This window comes from Salvelinus alpinus, chromosome 19 (assembly GCF_045679555.1).
Source record: "Salvelinus alpinus chromosome 19, SLU_Salpinus.1, whole genome shotgun sequence".
NCBI lineage: Eukaryota > Metazoa > Chordata > Actinopteri > Salmoniformes > Salmonidae > Salvelinus > Salvelinus alpinus.
In genome coordinates this window covers 29,695,647-29,723,157 of record NC_092104.1, presented here as the reverse complement: position 1 = coordinate 29,723,157, position 27,511 = coordinate 29,695,647, and the positions used below count along the sequence as shown (strand labels likewise).

The following is a 27,511-nucleotide window of genomic DNA, read 5'->3' as shown; positions in this document are numbered from 1 at the left end:
TCTCTAAACAATTGGAAAAATTACTTGTCATGCACAAAGTAGATGTCCTAACCGACTTGCCAAAAGTATAGTTTGTTGAAAAATATGTGTGTAAACTTCCGACTTCAACTGTATATACACTCCATACTAAATTATCCAGAATTCGATATTAGCGTGAAAATGTATTTGCTACTAAACCTTGATATTGTCCCGATGTATGCATATCTAATCTGAGAGATCATTGGACAAATAAAGAAAGCATTATGTCATCCCTCCCTTCAGTCCTTGAAGTAACCACAGAGCCAGATAGGTGAAAGCAGAAGAGTGGGGTTGGCTACAAATAACTTCACAAACACACAGGGCCATACACTGCTCAGTATTTGGTTTATTGGTTGTCATTATAAAATTCAATTTACATGAGAAACTTTGTGGAAAAACCACATTCTCACTTCCTACTTTAGCCCAGAGACCCTACATCTCAGATCAAGATAAAATTCCTTTGCCAATCTGTCTTCTGTATCTTTTGGCATTACCTATAGGCAGGGAACAACCACTACAGTATCAACCTGTACTGACAGATTCCTTCAATGTCCACATTCTTTCAATAGAACACATATCACAGCTGGCAAAAAGTGGACGGGGTCTCCATTTGATAGTCCTGAATAGATGTTACCAGTGCCAGACTGATAGGTCCCTCAGCGCAGTACAGATCACTGCAGCACGCAAACAGTCAGTGCTTGACTTGCGCTGGAACACACTGGTACTGAGTACCAGTACCTCCATTTCTTTACTGCTTGAGTAGCAGCACCTCTTAGAATATCACCTTAAAAATATTGCGGCATTTCTGCTCCTAAATAAACAGTACTGGCATCCAAAACAAGTACCAGATTATATTTCACTCCATGCCATTATTAAGCACTGCATACAACCCACAGACAACATCCACAGCAGAACAGTCATTTACAAAAACCATTATAAAGGTTCATAGAAATGACTATATTCTCTGTGTTCATCCTGTGGACACTAGCAGCCATTAATAGTTATTCACATTGAGTATGAACCCTGGTACTTGACCGGTCCATAGGGTTTCTGTAGGAATGGGGGAGTCGTATGTCTTCAGGTTAAGGCACTTACCAGTCCCTCAGTGAGTCGTGGAGAGCTTAAAGGCAGGTATTAAAGACTCCGTCATTCCCTCTGAGACAGACACCACAGGGAGCAAAGCACCTATAGATGAGATGCCTGGATGAACCTCCTGAAGTACCAATATGATGACCCATAGTGGATTACACACACCTGGGCTGCTGGGGGTCTCAGCCAGTCAGATGGTCTGGACCAGACATAGATACAACAAACTGTACCCATGTTAAATCCAAATCTGAAGACATGCTTGCCAAACTATGTTAATGGTTAGGCACTGGGAGGAGGTGGGGGTTGTAGCTGCTGTCGTAGCAGTGGCCTTGTCCAGCAGATAACCTACACAGTTCACACATGCTTTATTAAACATTTGAAACAGCTTATTGGGGTAAAATAGGGGAGCACAGACTGAAGCTGCTGGTTGGGTGTAGATAAACAAAATTTTCAACTTTCCTCTGGACAATCTTCTCTTTTTCAAATAAAGTGTTACTGTCATCCCATCCATAAGAAGAGGAAAGGCAGGGGGATGTATAAAACCCTTGATAAATCTGCAGGAAAAAAAGAGCATTAAGAAAAGTTCTGGTAGAAGCCAAAGCTGCACCGAGCTGAGCCGTTCCTCCATGCCATGTCCGTGTGCTTGGGGAGAAAGATAAAATAATTAACATAAACAACCTTAAACTGCAGTTCCTCTTGGCACTTCAGTCATTCCTAGAAAAATAAAACTAAAACTTTCCCTTAAAAATATAATTGTCCGTGGGCGAGGGGGTGGGGTCTTGTCCTAAGACTGTGGCAGGTGTTGTCTGATGATCTCTCTGGACTGGGGAGGGATCCTGTCTGGGAAGCGAACCGTGAACTCCACTATGAGGTCGCCGCGCTGGGTGGGGCTCTTAGGGAGGGGCAGGCCCTCCCCTCTCAGCCTCTTTACCGTCCCCGGCTTTATGACATCATGGCAGGGTAGCGGGATGACGCGGTTATCTAGGGTGGGAATGTTCACCGTACAGCCACACAGCGCCTGGAGGAGGGGGATATGAGAGGGTTTACTATTGTATCATATGACAAACATGTTCACTATATGACTGGTTCGTTACAACAGTGTTCCTCTGGGAAATCAAGATGTTGTATATATGTTCTATTCACACCTGATGATGTGAAAAATAACAAAGTAATCGGTTGTTAGTTAATTCATTGATTAAGGATAGGTGATAACGTGTTTCAGGAGCTATGGACGTAGAACACTAGTATATGTTCTAGTTCAGCAGTCTAGAACACAGGTTCAGCTGGAGAACATGATTTGACACCGAGGCACTCAGAATGAAACAGAATGACATCAGCTACAATGGATCACTCCCTCTCTGACACTAAAACAAGTTTCCCAGTCTTTCCAGGTGTGTGGTTCCTGTATAGGGTTGGTAGGTTAGAGTGCACAGGGGGCTAATTTTAGAGAGTGGTCTCATTTTGAGAGCTAATGAAGTAAGAGAGGAATCAGCTGAGGTCGTAAATAGTTGGACGGTTTGTCAGAGGGGCTGGGACACAGTCTCGTCTCCTTATCACAGTGCCTATTGAATGCAGGGAGAGCAGTGAGAAATATAATTGGTTCGAGGAATGAAACCTGAGCACCCAAAGTAGTAGGATGAAGTTTCCCACAGCCACTGATATAAGGTCAGTTTTGCACCCTAATTGTCAACCTTAAAATTGAGTAAGAGTAACATTAAACTGATCCAGGATCTGCAACTCCTACCCAGAGCAGGCAGCACACCATACTAACTCCAACCCTAACCTAGACAGGTTGCCATGATGCTGGAGGCACACAGACAGCTAACCCAAGGCCAGTTTAATTATATAAGCCTCAGCTCAGACAAGGGAGCACCAGAATAATATAGTCCACTCCTAAGTGCAAACTCTGATTAAGTGCAGTAGGCCTACAATTTTCCAGTCCCAATTCAATAACATGATACTATTTCATTGCGTTCCAGTTTAGTACTTACAAGTTGGCCAATCAGGTGTCAGTCCCATTTCACAGCTGCCCCATTCGGTGTTTACCATCCCCCACGACCTCAACCCCCCAATATAAGGCATCACTAAGCGTTATCACATGCATATGTTGTTTAAGCCAATGCATATCTCTCTGTAATATCAGAAGTCAAGTTCCTCTTAAAGCTCTGCAGCTAGAGTTAGCCTGCTAAGTGTGGATGGGGTGTCGCGTGTGTGTTTCCTTCCTGTTCTCCACACTGACACCGAATGTCAAACTGTCCTGATTGAGAGAGAGCAGTGCTTGAACCCTGCAGTTACAAGGCCACTGGCTCCTGTAACAAAGATCCAGAACAGTCATGTGGTGTAAAGTACTTAAGTAAAAATACTTGAAAGTACTACTTAAGTAGTTTTTTGGGGTATCTGTAATTTATTTTACTATTCATATTTTTTGATAACTTCTACTTCACTACATTCCAAAAGAAAATTTACTTTTTACTCCAAACATTTTCTCTCACACCCAAAAGTACTCGTTACATTTTAAAACGCTTAGCAGGACAGAAAATGGTCAAATTCACACACTTATCAAGAGAACATCCCTGGTCATCCCTAATTCCGCTGACCTGGCGGACTCACTAAACACAAAAGCTTTTATTTGTAAATGATGTAAGTGTTGGTGTGCCCCTGGCTATCCATACACTTAAAAAAACAAGAAAACTGTGCCATCTGGTTAGCTTAATGTAAGGAATTTTAAATTATTCATACTTTTACTTTTGATACTTAAATATATTTAAAAACAAATACTTTGACTTTTAAAATCTGGTTCATACTGTAGGCACATGATTACTGCATACAATAGCTGTATTCAGAGCAGTTGGAGGGACATAAATGAGGTTACTTACATTGCCTACCAAAGCCCCTGGTATAATGTACATTTGCTGAAGCATTATGACAACTCAACGACACAATGGTAGGGTTTAACTGAGCTGGGACTTCTGATAAGTAAGTGTCTCAACGCAGCCTTATAATGCTGTGAAAGGATCCCGGAACCCAAATGATTTGGGTGGATCCCATCCTCCTTATATAACGTGTTTTGTTTCCAAAATGTATTAAATTTGTCAACAAAAGTTACACCCATTGAGCTGCAATAATCACGTAGCCAGTTGTGAAGAGAAAGAATCCTGCTAAAGTGTTCAATGCCACGACTCAGAGGGCAGAGAGCCATATACGATCAGCTCTTTAAAATCCAGTTTCAACTGTTCAGAGCTGCCCTTCATAGTGTCATTAAAATGTACATGACTATGATAGAATGGATATTTCCATGTCCTGACATAGTACATTTAGAAGCAGCTTAGTAATGTCATTTACTCAAGCTCCGGAATAGGACATCGTTTCTGGTGCAAAAACAGTCACATTTCTTACCATGGAGCTGCCCAAAATCACGGCTGGTGAGAAGGACAAGGAAATCCGCCCACTCTCACTCTTCACAGGAGTCGGAGAACCCTTTAAGGATGGGCGAGAGGCAGGATAACTTGAGCCCGTAGCTCCCAGTGCTGGCCTCCGACAGATAGAGAAGCCCCGCTCGATCCAGAGCAGGGGTGGAAAGTTGCTGATGTCCAGGGCGGCGAAACTATTTGTTGTTTGTATCCACTCCAGGCCTCTCGTTGGGAGTATAGCCTGCTTTACCGGAGACTGCGGTCTTCGGCTTCCACTGCACGTGTCATGCGACCATCCATCGTTGATTGCCATGCACCTCTTGCTGTGCTCCTTCGACTCCGCTATCAGATGGGGGAGAAGAGGCAAGAAATGGCTCCGCTGGCGAACACCGGCCAGTCGGATAACGACAAACGACAAGGCGGAGATGCATCCAACAAGCGCGTCCAGCCACCGGCGTAGAAAATGTAAACATTCCACTCTGCGTTTTCTCCAGTTTCTTACGTAGGCTGGCGACCTGTATGACCAAGGAAGCCATTTCAAGCCTATAATCCTCGGCAAGCAAACAATTGCTACATTGGAACTCTGAGTGATCCAGTTTGTCCCAAAACAAAGCGTAGTATATACAACTCCCACAGCGCTGTAACCATTCATTTACTTCTCAACACAGAGGGCTCCATTGCGAAACTCAACTGGGACTAACTTCGTTAGCTTGATGGCTAGCAGGTGGGGGTTTTAGAAGAGGTTCTAAAATACACTCATGGGGGTGTCCACTGAAAGTTGCATAGCAACAACAACTGGGACCTAAAAGACAACCACCATGAGCGCCCACTAAAAGGCAAACAAAATAAACACCCACACCAAACTTAAAGCCAGGAAGCAAAACAAAATCAGGGAAAGGATGGATAGAAATCAAAAGAGGGAGCGCCAATGTATGGGGTTAACGCTCCGCATCTATCAAGACAACTGGAGCATTGGGCCAGCACCAGTGAAACACCTTCCCACTAACGAGATGGCAACCCGCACAGGTGTAACACATACTGACTAACGAGGTGACACCAATCGGTGCGCCCTACATGCTAACGAGTTATACGTGCTAAAGTAAAACCACAAAACATAAATAGGAAAAAACAGTAGATTGTGATAGAGCTGATGTCATCCATGTATTCCTATGGAAAACTCCCGATGGCGCATAAAGCCGGAAGTATTTGAATTTGAAGGGCGCCATATTGCTGAATGGGGCTGAAAACGGCACCAAAAAAATCACTAGGGATCATGGTGAAAGTTGCCAAAGGATCATGGTTAATGTAGTCATTTCAGAGAGCCTCGTAGCCTGCCAGCCCTAGTTGGTATCAGCACATGGTCCTGTGTGACGACAAATGTAGTAGTCAGAATGGATCACTATTTAATTAATTCTCTATTTGTAACAAACTTTAAAATAATTTAAATGTGGGTATCGAACTTGATCATAATAAAACATGTTTTAGAACCCAAAACAGGCGTCCCCAAAAATTTGGGGGGCCGTTCTGGCTATCATAATTTGCATAGGCTTTCTAGGGCAGACCAGGGCTTTTGGCATCGTTAGGTTGCTACGCGTATACCCGAGCAGAGCACGTGACTTCACACTCCAGAGCGTGCACTGAGGGCCTGGTGGAGTGCATGTGTGTGTGTGTGTCTCTTCACAGTCAACGTGATGTTTCATCAGTTTAAAAAAAAAAAAGATTTTACTGCTCAGCTCACTTGAATTACAGTACTTGATGTGGAAGAGAGTTCCATGTAGTCATGGCTCTATCTATGTAATACTGTGCGTTTCCCAGAGTCTGTTCTGGACTTGGGGCCCGTGAAGAGACGCTTGGTAACGAACACATTTAGCATCTCCTGGCTTCCACGCAAAGCATACAAGCCAAATGCAGATCTTTGGAACAGCTACTTTTGAAAAAGTCTCAAATCCATATAATATAGCCTACACCATCACAATAAATCCATTATTTATTTTAGACAGGTCTAAAGAAACCTGATATGAAGAAAATGTTGTCAATTTCAGAAGAACAGAATAGTTGTCCTTATGCTAGGCCCTGATCTGGCTCTGCCATATGGCTGTGGGCTGCACTAGTTCATTTTGCGGACAAGATTTGCTTAGAATTCCGTAGCATTATTTTACAGTATGAAGAATGAAATTGAAGAATAAAATAGAAAGGATATTTTCTCAATGATTTACGGGAGTGCACACATGCGACTATTGTGTTGAGTGGTTAACAAACAGGTACTCCTATATGCTTAATTTAGAGTTATTAATGTAACTATAGCTGTGATACAAACGTTGGGCTATATGTTAAGATTTTTAATACATTCTAAGGCTGCATAATGCGTCTAACGATGATTTGAAAATAATTGCATGAAAGGCATGAGCTCTGATTTGTTTTTTGTTTTGTGCAGGGTGTACACACTTCACCAGTCTCTCATTCACAATTTGACAAGCACAATTTGACATGCCTCGATTTCCCCGGCGGCATCCCCTTTGTGTGGCCGTAATGCCCCCTAACTAAATCCATACCTTTTGCGGCCAGTGGCGGTGGTGCCCTTGGGCTGAATATAATAGTTATAATTCCCTTCTCCCAGCTGCGTGCTCCGAAGCACCTCTAACTCACATGGCTCTCCATCACGTGATTTGGGTCTCTCACAGACAACAAGTGAAGACCAACACATCGGGGATGCAACTCCGCACGTCCTTATCCAATTCCACAGCCCTGCACCCCCCACAGCAACTTGACCAAGTCCCCTTCACCCAAATCCAGATAGCCGATGTTCTGAAAGAGCTGCAAAATCTGGACCCCTACAAATCAGCAGGCTAGACAATCTGGACCCTCTCTTTCTAAAATTATCCGCCGAAATTGTTGCAACCCCTATTACTAGCCTGTTCAACCTCTCTTTCGTATCGTCTGAGATCCCCAAAGATTGGAAAAATGCCGCGGTCATCCCCCTCTTCAAAGGGCTCTAGACCAAAACTGCTACAGACCTATATCTATCCTACCCTGCCTTTCTACGGTCTTCGAAAGCCAAGTTAACAAACAGATCAACGACCATTTCGTATCCCACCATACCTTCTCCGCTAAGCAATCTGGTTTCCGAGCTGGTCACGGGTGCACCTCAGCCACGCTCAAGGTCCTAAACGATATCATAACCGCCATCAATAAGAGACATTACTGTGCAGCTGTCTTCATCGACCTGGCCAAGGCTTTCGACTCTGTCAATCACCACATTCTTATCGGCAGACTAAACAGCCTTGGTTTCTCAAATGATTGCCTCACCTTGTGCACCAACTACTTCTCTGACAGTGTCAATTCGGAGGGCCTGTTATCTGGACCTCTGGCAGACTCTATGGGGGTGCCACAGGGTTCAATTCTCGAGCCGACTCTCTTCTCTGTATACATCAATGATGTCGCTCTTGCTGCTGGTGATTCTCTGATCCACCTCTACGCAGATGACACCATTCTGTATAGTTCTGGCCCTTCTTTGGACACTGTGTTAACTAACCTCCAGACGAGCTTCAATACCATACAACTCTCCTTCCGTGGCCTCCAACTGCTCTTAAATGCAAGTAAAACTAAATGCCTGCTCTTCAACCGATCACTGCCCACACTTATCCTTGACTTCGGCGATGTCATTTACAAAATTGCCTCCAACACTCTACTCAGCAAATTGGATGTAGTCTATCACAGTGCCATCCGTTTTGTCACCAAAGCCCCATATACTACCCGCCACTGCGACTTGTATGCTTTCGTTGGCTGGCCCTCGTTTCATATTCGTCGCCAAACCTACTGGCTCCAGGTCATCTATAAGATTTTGCTAGGTAAAGCCCCGCCTTATCTCAGCTCACTGGTCACCACAGCAGCACCCACCCGTAGCACGTGCTCCAGCAGGTATATTTCACTGGTCACCCCCAAAGCCAATTCCTCCTTTGGCCGACTTTCCTTCCAGTTCTCTGCTGCCAATGACTGGAACGAACTGCAAACATCACTGAAGCTGGAGACTCATATCTCCCTCATTAACTTTAAGCACCAGCTGTCAGAGCAACTCACAGATCACTGCACCTGTACATTTCCCATCTGTAAATAGCCCACCCAACTACATCATCCCCATACTGTTATTTATTTTGCTCCTTTGCACCCCAGTATCTCTACTTGCACATTCATCTTCTGCACATCTATCACTCCAGTGTTTAATTGCTATATTTTAATTATTTCACCACTATGGCCTATTTATTGCCTTACCTCCCTTATCCTACCTTATTTGCACTGTATATATACTTTTTCTATTGTATTATTGACTGTGTTTGTTTATTCCATGTGTAACGCTTTGTTGTTGTTTGTGTCGCACTGCTTTGCTTTATCTTGGCCAGGTCGCAATTGTAAAATGAGAACTTGTTCTCAACTAGCCTACCTGGTTAAATAAAGGTTAAATAAATGTTAAAAATGTAAAAATTCCAAGGCGCATATTGAAGATATTGGATGAACTGTCCACATTTACTTTTCATCAGCCAACAACATGAGTAGGCCTAACGAACAGCAAAAGTACTAGCGGATGTCAATGTAGTATCCCCCATCGTACAAAAGTTGACCTATTCTGTGGGAAAAATAAATATTCCAAAACATAGTCTGGGACAGTTGTGGGACGCGATAGATCCCAAATTAATACAACCACTAGCACCCCATTTTTTTTAAGCAATGAGGCTGACGCAACAGATCAGAACTTTTAGCTTAAAATAACTATTAGGCTATTTCTTCACATTATAAACTTAGCAATGCGCACATGGTAGTAGGCTATAAGCGTGAATGTTCCATTAGCGGGAAAACACCATTCTCAAATGTGACCGCAAATGCGATTATGCATGTAATGCTTTTATTATAAAGGTGCATTTTTATAGTGAAAATTATCTTCCCCAAACTTGAAACTCACGCGCTGTGTATGTATGCCAGTTACTCTACACCCCTTGTAAAGCTGATTAATGTGCTTCATTTTTAGAAGTTATTTGGCCACTTTAGTTGTGACAACCATTATCAAAACATATAGGCCTATGGGCTAGGCTACATGAGGTGTGCAACTATGATTTCAAAAAGGCATTTGTTGTTTCTTGCCTTACTGCACACAAGCTGGGCATCAATCACAAGTGATAGGCTAACATTGTCACCCATCAGACTATTCTTGATTTAATCTCGTCTTCTTTACATATACTAAATAATATGTGTGAAATTTGTTTTGAATTAGAATGGACCATTATCATGCACCGGTCTCAACAGGGGGGGAAAAATACATTTAATCTATGCACTTAAATAGCGAATGGAGGACGTTTTTCCCGTGGTTAATTTTCATGCCAGCCAGGTAATCTATACTCCTGATTTTTTTATTCTATTTTTTTATTTAACGAGGCAAGTCAGTTAAGAACAAATTCTTATTTACAATGACGGCCTCCTGTGGGGACAAACCCGGATCACGCTGGGCCTATTGTGCGAACCAGGGTGTCTGTAGTGACGCCTCTAGCACTGAGATGCAGTGCCTTAGACCGCTGTGCCACTCAGGAGCCCTATTATAAAGAGAAGTAACATGCTTAATATTAGGAAAGTTGAGTACAGAGCTTGGTCAGGAATGTCAGCAGGCAGGTGTGAGTGCATCTGCACACACAGTGAGGTGAAGACTTTTGGAGGATGGCCTGGTGTCAAGAAGGGCAGCAAAGAAGCCACTTTTCTCCAGGAAAAACATCAGGGACAGACTGATATTCTGCAAAAGGTACAGGGATTGGACTGCTGAGGACTGGGATAAAGTCATTTTCTCTGATGAATCCCCCTTTCCGATTGTTTGGGGCATCCGGAAAAAAGCTTGTCTGGAGAAGACAAGGTGAGCGCTACCATCAGTCCTGTGTCATGCCAACAGTAAAGCATCCTGAGACCATTCATGTGTGGAGTTGCTTCTCAGCCAAGGGAGTGGGCTCACTCACAATTTTGCCTAAGAACACAGCCATGAATAAAGAATGGTACCAACACATCCTCAGAGAGCAACTTCTCCCAACCATCCAGGAACAGTTTGGTGACGAACAATGCCTTTTCCAGCATGATGGAGCACCTTGCCATAAGGCAAAAGTGATAACTAAGTGGCTCGGGGAACAAAACATCGATATTTTGGGTCCATGGCCAGGAAACTCCCCAGACCTTAATCCCATTGAGAACTTGTTGTCAATCCCCAAGAGGCGGGTGGACAAACAAAAACCCACAAATTCTGACAAACTCCAAGCATTGATTATGCAAGAATGGGCTGCCATCAATCAGGGTGTGGCCCAGAAGTTAATTGACAGCATGCCAGGATGGATTGCAGAGGTCTTGAAAAAGAAGGGTCAACACTGCAAATATTGACTCTTTGCATCAACTTCATGTAATTGTCAATAAAAGCCTTTGACACTTATGAAATGCTTGTAATTATACTTCAGTATTCCATAGTAACATCTGACAAAAATATCTAAAGACACTGAACCAGCAAACTTTGTGAAAATTAATATCTGTGTCATTCCCAAAACATTTAGCCACGACTGTAGAAAGCTGATGGGATCCTCCTCTTTTTAAGAGGCCATCAAAACTCTGCTTTCTCAAGCAATTGCATAGCCTATGATTAGAGTGATTAGAGGGACAATAGTGCTGAGTACCAGGCAGTTAGCAAGTTTGGTAGGCTACTGATGACCATCAGCCTCATCAGAGCTTGGAGAAGTCAAATTACCATGACTAAACGGTCACGTGGAATTTGACTTCCGTCATGACTCGTGATCAATCGGCATAATGAATACACCCCTGATCACATGCAAACACAGTTCACTGTCATAGCAGCCACATACAAACAGAACGATCACTTTGATCGTTGTGGCTATAATGTCTTCTCGCATCTACACGCTCTCCTCCTCCCTTCGCTTGCGGACTTCAGTGCACAACACATCAGCTGTCTGTCACCAGGCAAAAAATATATTTCTAAGCCAAACCTTCATATCATTACCGCTACACACAGCCTACATCGTTGTCACCATTATTAGCTAACGTCATAGCCAACATAGTTACTAGAACTAACGTGTTAGTAAACCCGCTACAATCATGCAGTACAGTGTAGTCAGCAAGCAGTTCCACCGGTGGGCCAGTGGCAAATAGATTTTCAAACCAAAAGCTTTCCTTGACTTGGAAGAGTTCCAGTGTTGGATAGCCATAGCTAGCCAGTTAACATAGCATCCCTCTCGGTTTGAGCTGGGTGTTTGAGTAGGCTAAACTAGCTAGCTGCATTCGCTAGCTAAGTAAGTGAAAGTGGAAAAAAATACCAAATAAGCTCTCACTCTTCTTTATTTTTGTAGAAATTAATTTGTTCAAAACTGTTCAACTATTGTCTTTACTCACCACATTTCATGCACTGCTAGCTAGCTGTAGCGAATGCTTTCAGAGCTCTAACCGGTTGGAGTTGTCATAATTACTGTGTACAGTACATTCGTAATAGTTATTTTCCCCCCACATCAATCTACACACAATACCCCATAATGACTAAGCAATTTTTTTTTTAAATAAACAGAAATATCACATTTATATAAGTATTCAGACTCATTACTTGGTTGAAGCACCTTTGGCAGCAATTACATCTGGGTATGATGCTACAAGCTTGGCACACCTGTAATTTGGGAATTTCTCCCATTCTTCTCTACAGATCCTCTCAAGCTCTGTCAGGTTGTATGGGGAGCTTCGCTGCACAGCTATTTTCAGGTCTCGGGTTCAAGTCCGGGCTCTGGCTGGCCCAGAGCCCATTCAGAGACTCAAGGACATTCAGAGACTTGTCCCGAAGCTACACCTGTGTTGTCTTGGCTATGTGCTTAGGGTCCTTGTCCTGTTGAAAGGTGAACCTTCGCCCCCAGTCTGATGTCCAGAGCGCTCTGGAGCAGGTTTTCATCAAGGATTTCTCTGTACTTTGCTCTGTTCATCTTTCCTTCGATCCTGACTAGTCTCCTAGTTCCTGCCACTGAAAAACATACCCACACCATGATGCTGCTGCCACCACCATGCTTCACCATAGGGATGGTGCCAGGTTTCCTCCAGACGTGACGCTTGGCATTAAGGCCAAAAAGTTCAATCTTGGTTTCATCAGACCAGAAAATCTTGTTTCTCATGGTCTAAGAGTCCTTTAGGTGCCTTTTGGAAAACTCCAAGCGGGCTGTCATGTGTTTTTTACTGAGGAGTGGCTTCTGTCTGGCCACTCTACCATAAAAGGCCTGATTGGTGGAGTGCTGCAGAGATGGTTGTACTTCTGGGAGGTTCTCCCATCTCCACAGAGGAACTCTGGAGCTCTGTTAGAGGCCCTTCTCCCCTGATTGCTCATTTTGGATGGCTGGCCAGCTTTAGGAAGATTCTTGGTGGTTCCAAACTTCTTCCATTTAAGAATGATGGAGGCCACTGTGGACCTTCAATGCTGCAGACATTTTTTGCTACAGTACCCTTCCACAGATCTGTGCCTCGACACAATCCTGTCTCGGAGCTCTACGACAATTCCTTCAACCTCGTGGCTTGGTTTTTGCTCAGACATACATTGTCAACGGAGGGATCTTATATAAAGAGGTGTGTGCCTTTCCAAATCATTTCCAAACAATTGAATTTACCAACGGTGGTCTCCAATCAAGTTGTAGAAATATCTCAAGGATGATCAATGCAAACAGGTTCCTGAGCTCAATTGTGAGTCTCATAGCAAAGGGTCTGAATATTTACGTAAAAAAATTGCTACATTTTCTAAAAACCTGTTTTCGCTTTGTCATTATGGGGTATTGTATGTAGATCGATGAGTAATTTTTTTTATTTAATACATTTTAGAATAAGGCTGTAACGTAACAAAATGTGGAAAAAGTCAAGGGGTCTGAATACTTTCCGAATGCACTGTAAGTCTATGGAAGGGGGTGAGAACGATGAGCCTCCTAGGTTTTGTATTGAAGTCAATGTACCCAGAGGAGGACGGAAACTAGCTGTCCTCAGGCTACACCATGGTGCTACCCTACAGAGGGCTGTTGAGGCTACTGTAGACCATTGCAAAACAGTGTGTATAAATACATTATTTGGTGACGTGAATATATTTTGTATAGTTTTATCTAAAGGCTATTTTTATGAAATTCACTGAGGATGGTCCTCCCATTCTTCCTCTGAATACTTATGTATGGGTGTCTGAGCTGTGTTTTAGCTGTTTGAACAGACAAGTTTATTGCTTTCAACACATCAATACCACTCACAAAGACAAGTAGTAATGCAGTCAAGTTCTCCTTTACTTTGAGCCAGGAGAGATTGACATGCATTATATTGACATTGGCCCTCTGTGTACATATAAGGGCCAGCCGTGCTGCTCTGGGCAAACTGTAATTTGCCTAGGTTCTTCTTTGTGGCACTTGACCATTTAACTGGGCCGTAGTCCAGGTGTGCGAAAGCCAAGGCCTGTAGAACTTGTTTAGTTGATTGTGATGTCAAGAAAGCAGAGCAGCGCTTTATCACATTCAGACCTCTCCCCATCTTAGCTACTGTTGCATCAATATGTTTTGACTGTCAGTTTACAATCTAGTTACACCAAGCAGTTTAGTCTCAACTTGTTCAATTGCCACATTATTCATTACAAGATTTAGATTAGGTTTAGTGAATGATTTGTACCAAATACAATGCATTTAGTTTGTGATATGTTTATGACTAGCTTATTACTTGCCACCCATTCTAAAACTGACTGCAGCTCCTTGTTAAGTGTAGCAGTGATTTCACTTGCTGTGGTAGCTGACGTGTATAATGTTGAGTCATCAGCGTACATAGATACAGGCTTTACTCAATGCTAGGTATTAGTAAAAATAGAAAAAAGTAAGGGGCCAAGACAGCTACCTTGAGGTATGCCAAACTCATTAATGAGGCTTCCATTAAAGGACACCCTCTGTGTTCTGTTAGATAGGCAACTCTCAATCCACAATATGGCAAAGCCATAATTTTTTTTTTTCAACACAACAGCAGACTATGAACAATAAATGTCCAAATCTGCACCGAAATCTAATACAATTAATACATTTATTTCAGCCAATCATCTGTCACTTGTGTTCATGCCGTAAATATTGAGTGCCCTTTCCTATAAGTGTTCTGAAAGTCAGTTGTACATTTTTTTACTGTAAAATAGCATTGTATCTGGTCAAACACAATTCTTTCCAAAAGTTTACTAAGGGTCGGTAGCAGGCTGATTGGTTGGATGTTTGAAACAGTAAAGGGTGCTTTGCTATTCTTGGGTAACAGTATGACTTTTGCTTCCATCCAGGCCTGAGGACACACACTTTCCTGTAGACTTAGATTGAAGAGATGGCAAATAGGTGTGGCAATATAGTCCACTACCATCCTCAGTAATTTTCCATCCAAGTTGTCAATAGCAGGTGGTTTGTCATTATTGATAGACAACAGTAATTTGTCCACCTCTTCCACACTCACTTTACGGAATTCAAAATGGCAATGCTTGTCTTTCATAATTTGGACAGTTATGCATGGATATGAAGCTTCATAGTTTGTTGTTGGCATGTCATGCCTAAGTTTGCTAATCTTACCAATGAAAAAGTAATTAAAGTAGTTTGCAATATCAGAGGATTTTGTGATGAGACATCTGATTCAATGAAGGATGAAGCTGAGTTTGGGTGCTCCAAAAGCTTTATACTATCATCCTTTATATCTCTTAACCTTAAAAAAAGAAGAAGCTTTGTTTCATAGTACAGTTTTCTTTTTGTCTAGTTTAGTCACATGATTTCTCAATTGACAGTATATTTTACAATTGGCTGTGCAGTGAGAATTATTTGCCATTTATTTTGCCTCGTCCCTCTCAAACATACAATTTGTGACCCCTTTCAGGAAACTAGGCATATGTCGCAAGTCACGACTTCCCAGGAGAGCCGTTTGAAGGTAAAATATGTTTATTAAAATGCATTTCTTTGCAGAAATGCCTTCTCGAACATGTGAACTTTCATATGCCTTAATAACAAACTTGTATGGCATCTGTAAATACGAATAAAATTGTTAAATTACGAGCCTTGTTGGTTAAGCCACAGAAAAAGCAGCAACCTTCCCACTAGCCATGATTGGTTGAGATAATGAGTGGGCTGGACATGCCGAGAGAGGAGTTTGGATTGATCTGCCATAGAAGGCTTCCGTCTATTTGAGCTGCTCAGTCTGTGTTGGTAATCCTGTCGAACGCGGCTTTTTTTCTATTATGTATTGTGTAGTGGAGCTGCATAAGTGTTGCTCTCCACTTTCTGGAGGATCAAGTTTTGAAATCAGTGGAATTAGAGTATGATAGCTAAAGAGATGGAGAAAACACCTGTCTCCGGATTACATCTTCAAACTAAGGGCAACCGTGGCATGGCATTCGTGACAGGGAGATGCGTCCATCATTGCATGATGATGTATACAGGTAAGATAGCTAGCTACATTTTCAGATATTACACGTTTCTAATTTTGACAGAAAGTGGTTCCATTTCAAGCTAAAGTATACTGTTAGCTAACGTTAGCTGGCTGGCTCCCTAGCTGACGTTATCATTCGTATCCCAGAGCCGTTTGCTTTTCTAGTAAGAGACTAATGTTAGCTAGCTAACATTGAACCTGGTTGGTTAGCTCCCAGCATATTCATGCAGGGTAGTAACATGATTTGGCACTGTATAGTTATTTAACTAGCTAGCGTTAGCCTGCTGGCTCGTTAGCTAATGTTACGTGTGTGGTCTTACACTTTGTTTACCTAGCTAGGTTCATTGTTTACCTAGCTAGCTAGATGGCTAAAGTGTACAACACCCGTTGAATATGGTCGGTATCAGTAAACGTCAGCAAAAAAGTGTAATGAAATTGTTGCCAGCAAAGCTGGTTAGGCTGTTTTCATGTTATCAAGAGGTAAACAAATCATCAGCCAGAGCATCAAGTGTACGCTCCGGGAGCGAAACAAGATGGGTGGGGCTAAAGCTTAAGAGGGTGTGAATGATGCTGAATGGGTGTAGACAAAGAAGAGCTCTTCACTAGATACCAAAACATTCACAGGCCATTTTCTCAAAAGTGAGTTTACAAGTTTACTCAACTTTCAAAGCAGAATTACTTTCCCATTGTTCCTCAAATACAGTGTATGATATACCATTTTGTAGCTCTGAGTCTACTTTTATCCAATGTAAAAAACCCAATTTCAAATTTTGCTACATAAGACCAAATCCAGGTGGTGAGTCACATTTTTCAATTCCTCATCAATCCATGGGGATTTAGTAGTTTTTACAGTCAGTTTATTAAATGGAAGCATGCTAGTAACTGGAAGAAGTCATTTCATAAATGCGTCAAGTGAAGGGCCTGGTTGCTCCTCATTATACACAACAGACCAGTAAATATACTTTACATCTTCAACATGGGAATCACCACAGTTCCTCTCTTATACACAATTTTAGGCCCAGCCTTTGGTACTTTGGTTTTTATAGATATGGCTACAATATTATGATCATTACATCTGATGGGTGGGGATACTGCTTTAGAGCAGATTTCGGCAGCATTAATAAATACACAGATACATGTGGATGATACACGTCAATGATTTATTTCCTGTTTGTATATAACCTGGTAGGTTGATTGATTACCTGAAGGCACTGGTCACTGTTTGGAGCTTTTTCTTGAATGGACAGCTTGATGAAAACCAGTCAATATTTATGTAACCTAGAAAATATACCTCTGTTAATATATCCAAATGTCTTTATCTACATTTTGTTACGTTACAGCCTTATTCTAAAATGGATTAAATATTTTTTTTCTCAGCAATCTACACACAATACCCCATAACGACAAAGTGAAAACAGGTTTAGACATTTTTGGAAATGTATTAAAAATAGAAAAACCTTATTTACATAAGTATTCATACCCTTTGCTATGAGACTCGAAATTTAGCTCAGGTGCATCCTGTTTCCATCGATCATCCTTGAGATATTTCGACAACTTGGAGTCCACCTGTGGTAAATTCAATTGATTGGACATGATTTGGAAAGGCACACACCGGTCTATATAAGGTCCCATAGTTGACAATGCATGTCAGAGCAAAAACCAAGCCATGAGGTCGATGGAATTATCCGTAGACAGGATTGTGTCAAGGAACAGATCGGGGGAAGTGTACCAAAACTTTCTGCAGCATTGAAGGTCACCAAGAACACAGTGGACTCCATCATTCTTAAATGGAAGAAATGTGGAACCACCAAGACTCGTCCTAGAGTTAGCCGCCTGGCCAAACTGAGCAACTGGGGGAGAAGGGCCTTGGTCAGGGAGATATGAAGCACCTAAAGGTCACTGACAGAGTTCCAGAGTTCCTCTGTGGAGATAGAACCTTCCAGAAGGACATGCAGCACTCCACCAATCAGGCCTTTATGGTAGAGTAGCCAGAGGGAAGCCACTCCTCAGTAAGACATACGACATCTAACTTACCTGACACCCTAGACCTGCTTCAATTTGTTTACCGCCCCAATAGATCCACAGATGACGCAATCGCAAATCACACTGCGCTATCCCATCTGGACAAGAGGAATAGCTACAGTTGAAGTCGGAAGTTTACATACACTTAGGTTGGAGTCATTAAAACTTGTTTTTTCAACCACTCCACAAATGTCCTGTTAGCAAACTACAGATTTGTCCTAACCGACTTGCCATCTACTTTGTGCATGACGCAATAATTTTCCCAACAATTGTTTACCGACAGATTATTTCACTGTATCACAATTCCAGTGGGTCAGAAGTTTACATACACTAAGTTGAAGGTGCATTTAAACAGCTTGGAAAATTCCACAAAATGATGTCATGGCTTTAGAAGCTTCTGATAGGCTAATTGACATCATTTGAGTCAATTGGAGGTGTACCTGTATTTCAAGACCTACCTTCAAACTCAGTGCCTCTTTGCTTGACATCATGGGAAATCAAAAGAAATCAGCCAAGACCTCCGAAAAAAATGTGTAGACCTCAACAAGTCTGGTTCATCCTTGGGAGCAATTTCCAAAGGCCTGAAGGTACCACCTTCATTTGTACAAACAATAGTACGCGTGTATAAAGACCATGGGACCACGCAGCCGTCATACCGCTCAGGAAGGAGACGCGTTCTGTCTCCTAGTGATGAACGTACTTTGGTTCGAAAAGTGCAAATCAATCCCAGAACAGCAGCAAAGGACCTTGTGAAGATGCAGGTCGGAAATAGGTACAACAGTATCTATATCCACAATAAAACGAGTCCTATATCGACATAACCTGAAAGGCCGCTCAGCAACGAAGAAGCCACTGCTCCAAAACCGCCATAAAAAAAAACAACTACGGTTTGCAACTGCACATGGGGACAAAGATTGTACTTTTTGGAGAAATGTCCTCTGGTCTGATGAAACAAAAATAGAATGACCATCGTAATGACCATCGTTATATTTGGAGGAAAAAGGGGGAGACTTGCAAGCCGAAGAACACCATCCCAACCGTGAAGCACGGGGGTGGCAGCATCATGTTGTGGGGGTGCTTTGCTGCAGGAGGGCCTGGTGCACTTCACAAAATAGATGGCTTCATGGGGAAGGAAAATTATGTGGATATATGATATCTTTGTGGGCTATACTCTGCCTCGTCTCAGGATGGTAAGTTGGTGGTTGAATATACCCCTCTAGTGGTGTTGGGTGGGGTTATATCCTGCCTGTTTGAGTATTTCTCCCGTCTTATCCGGTGTTCTGTGTGAAATTTAAGTATGCTCTCTCTAATTCCCTCTCTCGGAGGAGGAGGACCTGAGCCCTAGGACCATGCCTCAGGACTACCTGGCCTGATGACTCCTTGCTGTCCCCAGTCCACCTGGCCGTGCTGCTGCTCCAGTTTCAACTGTTCTGCCTGCGGCTATGGAACCCTGACCTGTTCACCGGACATGCTACCTGTCCCAGACCTGCTGTTTTCAACTCTCTAGAGACAGCAGGAGCGGTACAGATACTCTGAATGATCGGCTATGAAAAGTCAACTGACATTTACTCCTGAGGTGCTGACCTGTTGCACCCTCGACAACTACTGTGATTATTATTATTTGACCCTGCTCGTCATCTATGAACATTTGAACATCTTGGCCATGTTCTGTTATAATCTCCACCCGGCACAGCCAGAAGAGGACTGGCCACACCTCATAGCCTGGTTCCTCTAGGTTTCTGCCTAGGATCTGGCCTTTCTAGGGAGTTTTTCCTAGCCACCGTGCTTCTACACCTGCATTGCTTCCTGTTTGGGGTTTTAGGCTGGGTTTTTGTACAGCACTTTGACATCAGCTGATGTAAGAAGGGCTGTATAAATAAATTTGATTGATATATTGAAGCAACATCTCAAGACATCAGTCAGGAAGTTAAAGCTGTGTCACAAATGGGTCTTCCAAATGGACAATGACCCCAAGCATACTTCCAATTGTGGCAAAATGGCTTAAGGACAACAAAGTCAAGGTATTGGAGTGGCCATCACAAAGCCCTGACCTCAATCCTATAGAAAATATGTGGGCAGACCTGAAAAAGCGTGTGCGAGCAAAGAGGCCTACAAACCTGACTCAGTTACACCAGCTCTGTCAGGAGGAATGGGCCAAAAATCACCCAACTTATTGTGGGAAGCTTGTGGAAGGCTACCCGAAACATTTGACCCAAGTTAAACAATTTAAAGGCAATGCTACCAAATAAACTTCTGACCCACTGGGAATATGAAAGAAATAGAAGCTGAAATAAATCATTCTCTTATTATTCTGACATTTCACATTCTTCAAATAAAATGGTGATCCTAACTGACCTAAGACAGGGAATTTTTACTCGGATTTAATGAATTGACCCTGTACAACTGGGTCCTGGACTTCTTGACGGGCCGCCCCCAGGTGGTGAAGGTAGGAAACAACACCTCCACTTCGCTGATCCTCAACACTGGGGACCCACAAGGATGCGTGCTCAGCCCCCTCCTGTACTCCCTGTTCACCCATGACTGTGTGGCTACGCACACCTCCAACTCAATCATCAAGTTTGTAGACGACAACAGTTGTAGGCCTGATTTCCAACAATGAAGAGACGGCCTACAGGGAGAAGGAGAGGGCCCTGGGAGTGTGGTGCCAGGAAAATAATCTCTCACCCAACGTCAACAAAACAACGCAGCTGATCATGGACTTCAGGAAACAGCAGAGGGAGCAACCCTTATCCACATTGATGTGACCGCACTGGAGAAGGTGGAAAGCTTCAAGTTCCTTGGGCCACGTCACTGACAAACTGAAATGGTCCACCCGCACAGACAGCGTGATGAAGAAGGTGCAACAGTGCCTCTTCAACATCAGGAGGCTTTAGAAATTTGGCTTGACACCTAACTCCCCCCCCCAAATTTTTTTTTATACAGATGCACAATTGAGAGTATCCTGTCGGGCTGTATCACCGCCTGGTACGGCAACCGCATCGCCCGCAACCGCAGGGCTCTCCAGAGGGTGGTGCTGTCTGTCCAACGCATCACCGGGGTCAAACTACCTGCCCTCAAAGACACCTACAGTACCTGATGTCACAGGAAGGTGCAAAAAGATCATCATGGACAACCACCCGAGCCACTGCCTGTTCACCTCACTATCATTCAGAAGGCAAGGTTAGTACAGGTGTATCAAAGCTTGGACCAAGAGACTGAAAAACAGCTTCTATCTCAAGGCCATCAGACTGTTAAATAGCCATCACTAGCACAGAGGCTGTTGCCCTATATACACAGTCTTGAAATCACTGGCCACTTTAATCATGTTTACATATTTTGCATTACTCATCTTATATGTATATAATATTTACATATTTTGCATTACTTATCTTATATGTATATAATGTATCTTAATCTATGCCACTGACATTGCTCATCCAAATATTTATATATTCTTAATTCCATTCCTTACTTCAGATTGTGTGTATTGTTAGATATTACTGCACTGTTGGAGCTAGAAGCACAAGCATTTCACTACACCCGTAATAACATCTGCTAAACACGTGTATGTGACATATTTTATTTTGATTTGACAGCCCATTTAGAGTTTGCCAAAAGCCACCTAAAGACTCTCAGACCATAAGAAACAAGATACTCTGTTCTGATGAAACCGAAATTGAACTCTTTAGCCTGAATGCCAAGCGTCACGTCTGGAGGAAACCTGGCACCATCCCTACGGTGAAGCATGTTGGTGGCAGCATCATGCTGTGGGGATGCTGTGGGGTTGTTTTTCAGCAGCAGGGAATGGGAGACTAGTCAGGATTGAGGCAAAGATGAACGGAGAAAAGTACAGAGAGATCCTTGATGAAAACCTGCACCAGAGTGCTCAGGACCTCAGACTGGGGTGAAGGTTCACCTTCCAACAGGACAACGACCCTAAGCACACAGCCAAGACAACACAGGAGTGACTTTGGGACAAGTCTCTGAATGTCTGAGTGGCCCAGCCAGAGCCCGGACTTGAACCCGATAGAACATCTCTGGAGAGACCTGAAAATAGCTGTGCAGCGACACTCCCCATCCAACCTGACAGAGCTTGAGAGGATCTGCAGCGAAGAATGGGGAAAACTCTCGAAATACAGGTGTGCCAAGCTTGTAGTGTCATACCCAATAAGATTCAAGGCTGTTATCGCTGACAAAGGTGCTTCAACAAAGTACTGAGTAAAGCGTCAGAGTACTTAGTTAAATGTAATATCAGTTTTTTATGTTTTATACATTTGCGAAAATTTCTAAACCTGTTTTTGGATTCTCATTATGGGGTATTGTGTGTAGATTGATGAGGGGGGGGAAAAAACTGTTGAATAATTTTTATAATATGGCTGTAACGTAACATAATGTAGAAAAAGTCAAGAGGTCTGAATACTCTCTGAATGCACTGTATACAGCAACACCTCCCCCATTGACATTCCTGTGTCTTCTATAGATGTTATAACTTTGGGCCTGTTATTTTTAGACCAAAAGCCTATGTAGAACATCGGGACTGAAACCAGCCAGCGTAGCTAGCATAGGGTCTAACCAAGCTATCATAAGGCCAAAACCCAACCAGCTAACAGAGTTTAAAATCAACCAGCCAGCTAACAGAGTGTATAAACCCAGGAAGCCAATTAACAGAGGCCCAGTGCCAGAACTCTGTAATCATACCTCTCATAGCTGCTGGATGGAAGCAAAGCTCCCTGGCAGTAGAAAAGTAAGCTGTATTTGCTTTGGATACTAATTCAGATGACCCAGTTCCCTAATACTCTCGCCCTCCAACAACTCCCCTTCCTCCCTCCCCACCTCTCACTCCGGTCTATTTCCTTCCCTGGATCGAAGTTAACATACTAAATCTGTGCATTTCCGGAGAAAAGCAACTATGTAATTTAACACTGCACATTCCACCAACTGAACTGCCTCTTTACTGGATGCATTAACTATCTCATAACTAAAACATATTTATGGCAGTTTGTGACACTAAGATAACTGTTTGACAGAAAGTAAGGACTACTGGTTAACATGCCCATCTGAGCACTGAGTTCCTTGTGTAAACTAATATGTACACAAGCGCCATTCGAGGATCTGTTATTAGCCAGCCCATTAATATAGGCAGCGGATGAATGGCAGCTATATTGGAACTATAAAAGAGTGTTTCATTTCACATGCTGGTCACAGCTGAGCACACATGAAGAGAGCTTTAATTAAATAAACTGTCTGTCAGAGTACCACCTTAGCTACACAATCCTGCTCTCTCTGTCTAGGTGTGTGTGCGCATGTATGAAAGAGAAAAAAAAGAGAGCGCTGTCTAAGTGTATAAATGCTTTATTGTCTGTTTAAGCAGCAGATGACTTAGCACTATAACGACTGTTGTGCTCATTAAAAAAAGCTATCATAAAGGAAGACATATGAGGCAGGACAGGGTAGAGTGTGAGTGGCCCTGTCACACAGGGATAACACATTCCTCCATGCTCACTCACACTGCAGTGCCAGAGATACATTCTGCACAGCACTCAGTCTGCCCAGCCAGGGCTCAACTCAATTCACAGAGAGACTGGAGGGATGTGATGAGCTAGGTAGTGTATTCAGAGGAACAGTTCCTTTAAGGTGCAGTACCGATGTGTAACTGCACACAGACATCTCCCGGCACTGCCCAAAAACTAGTGCTAGAAACATGAACACCAGTGTACTGCTGTTAGAGGTGCCTGAGGCTCTGAGTCGAGAGAGTTAGTAGGAAAGAGAGAGACGTGACTTCTGATGCACTTTATTAGAACATCCTCACTTACTAAAATAATACTAACACACACACACACACACACAGTTCCCTTGTGAAAACCTAGAGGTAGATAGACAGAAAGTGTGTAGTGTTTAAAATAAATAAAAATGTTAAAATCCTACTGTCTGAACAGGGTAATACCACAGGCCTCCAGTTCTGTGTGAGTGTTCTGTCGGGTATTTGTGGATAGAGGGAGAGCAAAAGAGGCAGAGAGAAAAAAAATGTGTTTTGTAGTCTGGACAAAGCAATGCCACAGGCAGCCAGTTTTCTGTGAAGGTATTTGTGGAGATAGGCTGTGTGAGAAAGAAAGACAGTGACAGACAGAGCAACAGAGACAGACAGATCCTACCTCCTTCAGACTGATATTGCAGGTGTAGATGATATTGGAGCTGTCCCTCCTAAAGTGGGCATGTCCTTTGTCTTTGAGCACAAAGGCGATGTCTGCTGGAATGTTCTCTGGTGTCTCGTCCCCCTCCTTAGGGAAGGTGATCTTGGTGCCCTCCTTCCATCCCCTCTTTATCACGATGTTCAGGATCTTGTCCTCCGTCCGGCTGCTCCTGCCATCAGGGTTCAGCCTCCTCCTGGTGATCTTCATCCGCTTGGTGCAACCATGGAAGATCTCCTCCAGAGACACCTTCAGCTCATGGACCACCGGGGGGTCCTGCTGCCGCCTGGACCCAGCCAGACGTTCCGACTGCACTCCCCTCCTCCTGCCCCCGCCATGGCCAGGGAAGCTGTTGACCCCCCCGGGGAAGCCGAAGTGTGTGAAAGAGGCGAAGGGGTCCTCCTCATCCAAGTCAGTTTCCATGTCATGGTCATTGTGGTGGTTGTGGACCTTGGAGTGGAAGCCGTTGGAGCGGTTATGGTGGTTGCGGTGCGGTCCGAAGAACATGTCGAAGGGGTTGGAGCCGCCAAAGAAGGATGCGAAGGTGGCGTGGGGGTCTCCATGGAAGGTGTAGTGGTATGACCCAGTAGGAACCCCAGACTGACCACTACTGCCCCCCGCCTTCAGACCTGACAGAGAGGGAGAGAGACAGGGCTGTGAGTACACACTCACCACACACACACACCCAGATGGAGATGTAGCCTAATTCCTCCTCTGTAGAATTTGTTTTTTACAACAGTTAGGAGGGAGTTTGAGGAGCGGAGGCCCTGGAGCCATGAGCAGCAGTCAGAGAGAACCCACGTGGGCGAGAGTTCCCATGGGATGGGGGGGGGGGGGGCCCATTGGTCTAGCAAAAGATTTGCTGCTACTGAAACTGATAAGACTACCCGTAGCTTAACACACACCACCTCATTGCTATTCTTATCTCTGCCACCTCATGGATTCAGGCCCATCTGAGAGATGGAAACACTGTGGAAAGAGCCGGTCAGACAGGAGAGAACAGTTAGTAGAGGCAGAAGGGTGAGGTAGGGGGGATAGCTAAATAAGGAAAATAGTCTGCTCAGTGTTCTCGCTCTATCCCACAAACACAGAAAGATAGACGACTTCATGACACTTATAATCACACCGACCACACTCAGAATAGTGAGCCTCTCTCCATCTTACCCTCCTCTCCTAGCTGGTCGTAGATGACCCTCTTCTTGGGGTCACTCAGAACTTCGTAGGCCTCAGCGATCTCTTTAAACTTATCCTCTGCATTAGCGTCTGTGTTCTTGTCTGGGTGGAACCTCAGCGCCATGCGGCGATATGCCTTCTTGATCTCCTCCTCGTTAGAACCCTTAGGAATACCCAGCATCTTATAGTAGTCCTTCCCCATGGCAACGACCTCTCACACCTGGCTCTCTGGAGGTAGAAGAAGAGTGTGAGAAAGGTTACTGGGTTAGGGATGCCCAGGGTTTTATAGTAGTCCTTCCCCATGGCAACGACCTCTCACACCTGGCTCTCTGGTGAGACACCCACACCTATGTGAGTAAATAGGTGCGTATCCTAATGAATAGAAGTATTTTCCCCATTGCAGATTAAATATATTTGTGGAACTTGCCATGTTGCTATAGTAATGTGTTATGGTTGTGTTACCATGGCAGTGTAGTAAAAGCTCAAAGTACGTACATGTGAGGAATTTCCTTCCATCTGGCACTACACGCACGCAGAGTGAGTGAGAGGGGTTACATGCTATAGCCTCATGAAACTGCAGAGCTGTTGAATATGACACTGACCATGCGTCTGTCAGTGTAGTAGACAGTCTCTTACCTACATTCCTTGCAAGCTTCGTTGAATAAACTACAACATATGGTAGACTATAGGCCTATATATTGGTTGTTATTTAGGTGCTTTACTGTTTCTGTTTTTCATGTAGCCAAAAGAACCTGCCCACACCGCTGTGAATCTCTACCGTAGAACGAGACAAAGAAACCGCACAGGTCACTAGCTTTGCTGCCGAATTTCACGAGCAGTTGCAGTTCCACCAGAGACAATAACAACTCTCTGTGTGTGAATCGAACCTATCGATTGGCAAATGCAGAGGCGCAACACAGCCTTTAATAGGCTTTAATTCGCCTATGACAGCCGTGGAAACTGACAGTAGCCGGAGCTGCGGATAAAAAACAACACTGAATGAGGGACGAAATTAAACGTTTCCTACCAGTGATAGTTTTCAGCAGAACATCGGCAGACCAGACGAACATATCCCTCTCCTGCCCTGGTATCCCTCTCCGGTCTTTATCATGTGCCGTCAGAGTTCAACCGTTGACGGGTCTGAAATAGCGGTCGTCACTAGTTAGCCTACAAAAGCCACAAAGTCTTAATTATGGCTAAACCCCGCCTATTTCTAAAATGGCCCTAACCTTAAAACCACATGCCCAACCACACTGCTAATCTTATGCCCAACTCTAACCTTAAATTAAGACCAAAGAGCTCATTTTAACCTGAACTAGACGGTGACCAAACAGAAGAACGCTCTGACGTCAACAAATAAAACAATTTAAAAAACGTTTTACTGCCAATCAGTCAATGACTCCAAATCACATACCGTAGTTATGCGGTGTGTGATGTTCAATTAAATAGACCCTTGTCACTTTATTTCCACTTCCAATGTAAAACTTCACAGAAATACTGCGTACGTAGACTACAGCGGCCAGTCCTGCAGTGAAGAAATCAAATGCCTGTCTATAAACTGAAATAGTCAGAGAGTCCATAACTATGCCTACGTTCAGTAAGTTAGTCCGTAGGTGGGTCCAGTACCGTCTTACCTTGTCCGAGTGACTGTCTCTGGACTTCACTGACTGTTCTTCGCCGCTCCTCTGCGCGACAGCTGAGTATTTTACCAGTGGACTGTTCAATGCGCACTGTCAGCCACGGTGGACTCGCCCATCAATCGGTCGTACCCCCAATAATTTGTTGCACTGAGGAGTTGATTGATTTCAGTTATCAATTTATCCAATCCATTAAATCGATCCACTCATTGAGTTGTTGGTTTACTTGAGCTCACAGGAATGAAGTTAACAGCCTGGAGTTTAGGACTAGTCTACATTCCAGCTCTGCTTCTGTCAGAGAGCTGGGATTCCACTGTAAAATAAAACACTCCCTCGCTCTGTCTGTGGGTATGTGTGTGTGTTCGCCCAGGCAGATTTATCCAATGCCCGTGGATGGTGCTGGAGGCTGGGACAGTGTGTGTATATTGTGCGTGAGTAGGCTATGCCTGTGGTATAAACAGCGCTGCTACATGTGATCACTGGCACTCAGGGACTAGAACCTTCTTCACCCACACAA

General features: G+C 43.6%; 1 protein-coding gene across 5 annotated transcripts; it reads right to left on the bottom strand.

The window, feature by feature from the left end:
• Positions 1-346: 346 nt before the first annotated feature.
• Positions 347-27,421, bottom strand: LOC139545265 (dnaJ homolog subfamily B member 5-like). Of its 5 annotated transcripts, none has more exons than XM_071352854.1 (5): positions 26,992-27,419; positions 26,385-26,497; positions 25,349-25,585; positions 24,149-24,813; positions 347-2,125 (listed from the first exon to the last, which is right to left on the bottom strand). In XM_071352854.1, the coding sequence occupies exons 3-5, from the start codon at positions 25,557-25,559 to the stop codon at positions 1,892-1,894; spliced, it is 1,110 nt and encodes a 369-aa protein (XP_071208955.1). In that variant the 5' UTR covers positions 25,560-25,585; positions 26,385-26,497; positions 26,992-27,419; the 3' UTR covers positions 347-1,891. The 5 variants fall into 5 exon arrangements, with proteins under 5 accessions (XP_071208955.1, XP_071208954.1, XP_071208956.1 ...); XM_071352853.1 differs by lacking the exon at positions 26,992-27,419 and adding an exon at positions 26,772-26,962; XM_071352855.1 differs by lacking the exon at positions 26,385-26,497 and having other exon boundaries at positions 26,992-27,420.
• Between the last annotated feature and the right edge of the window lie 90 nt (positions 27,422-27,511).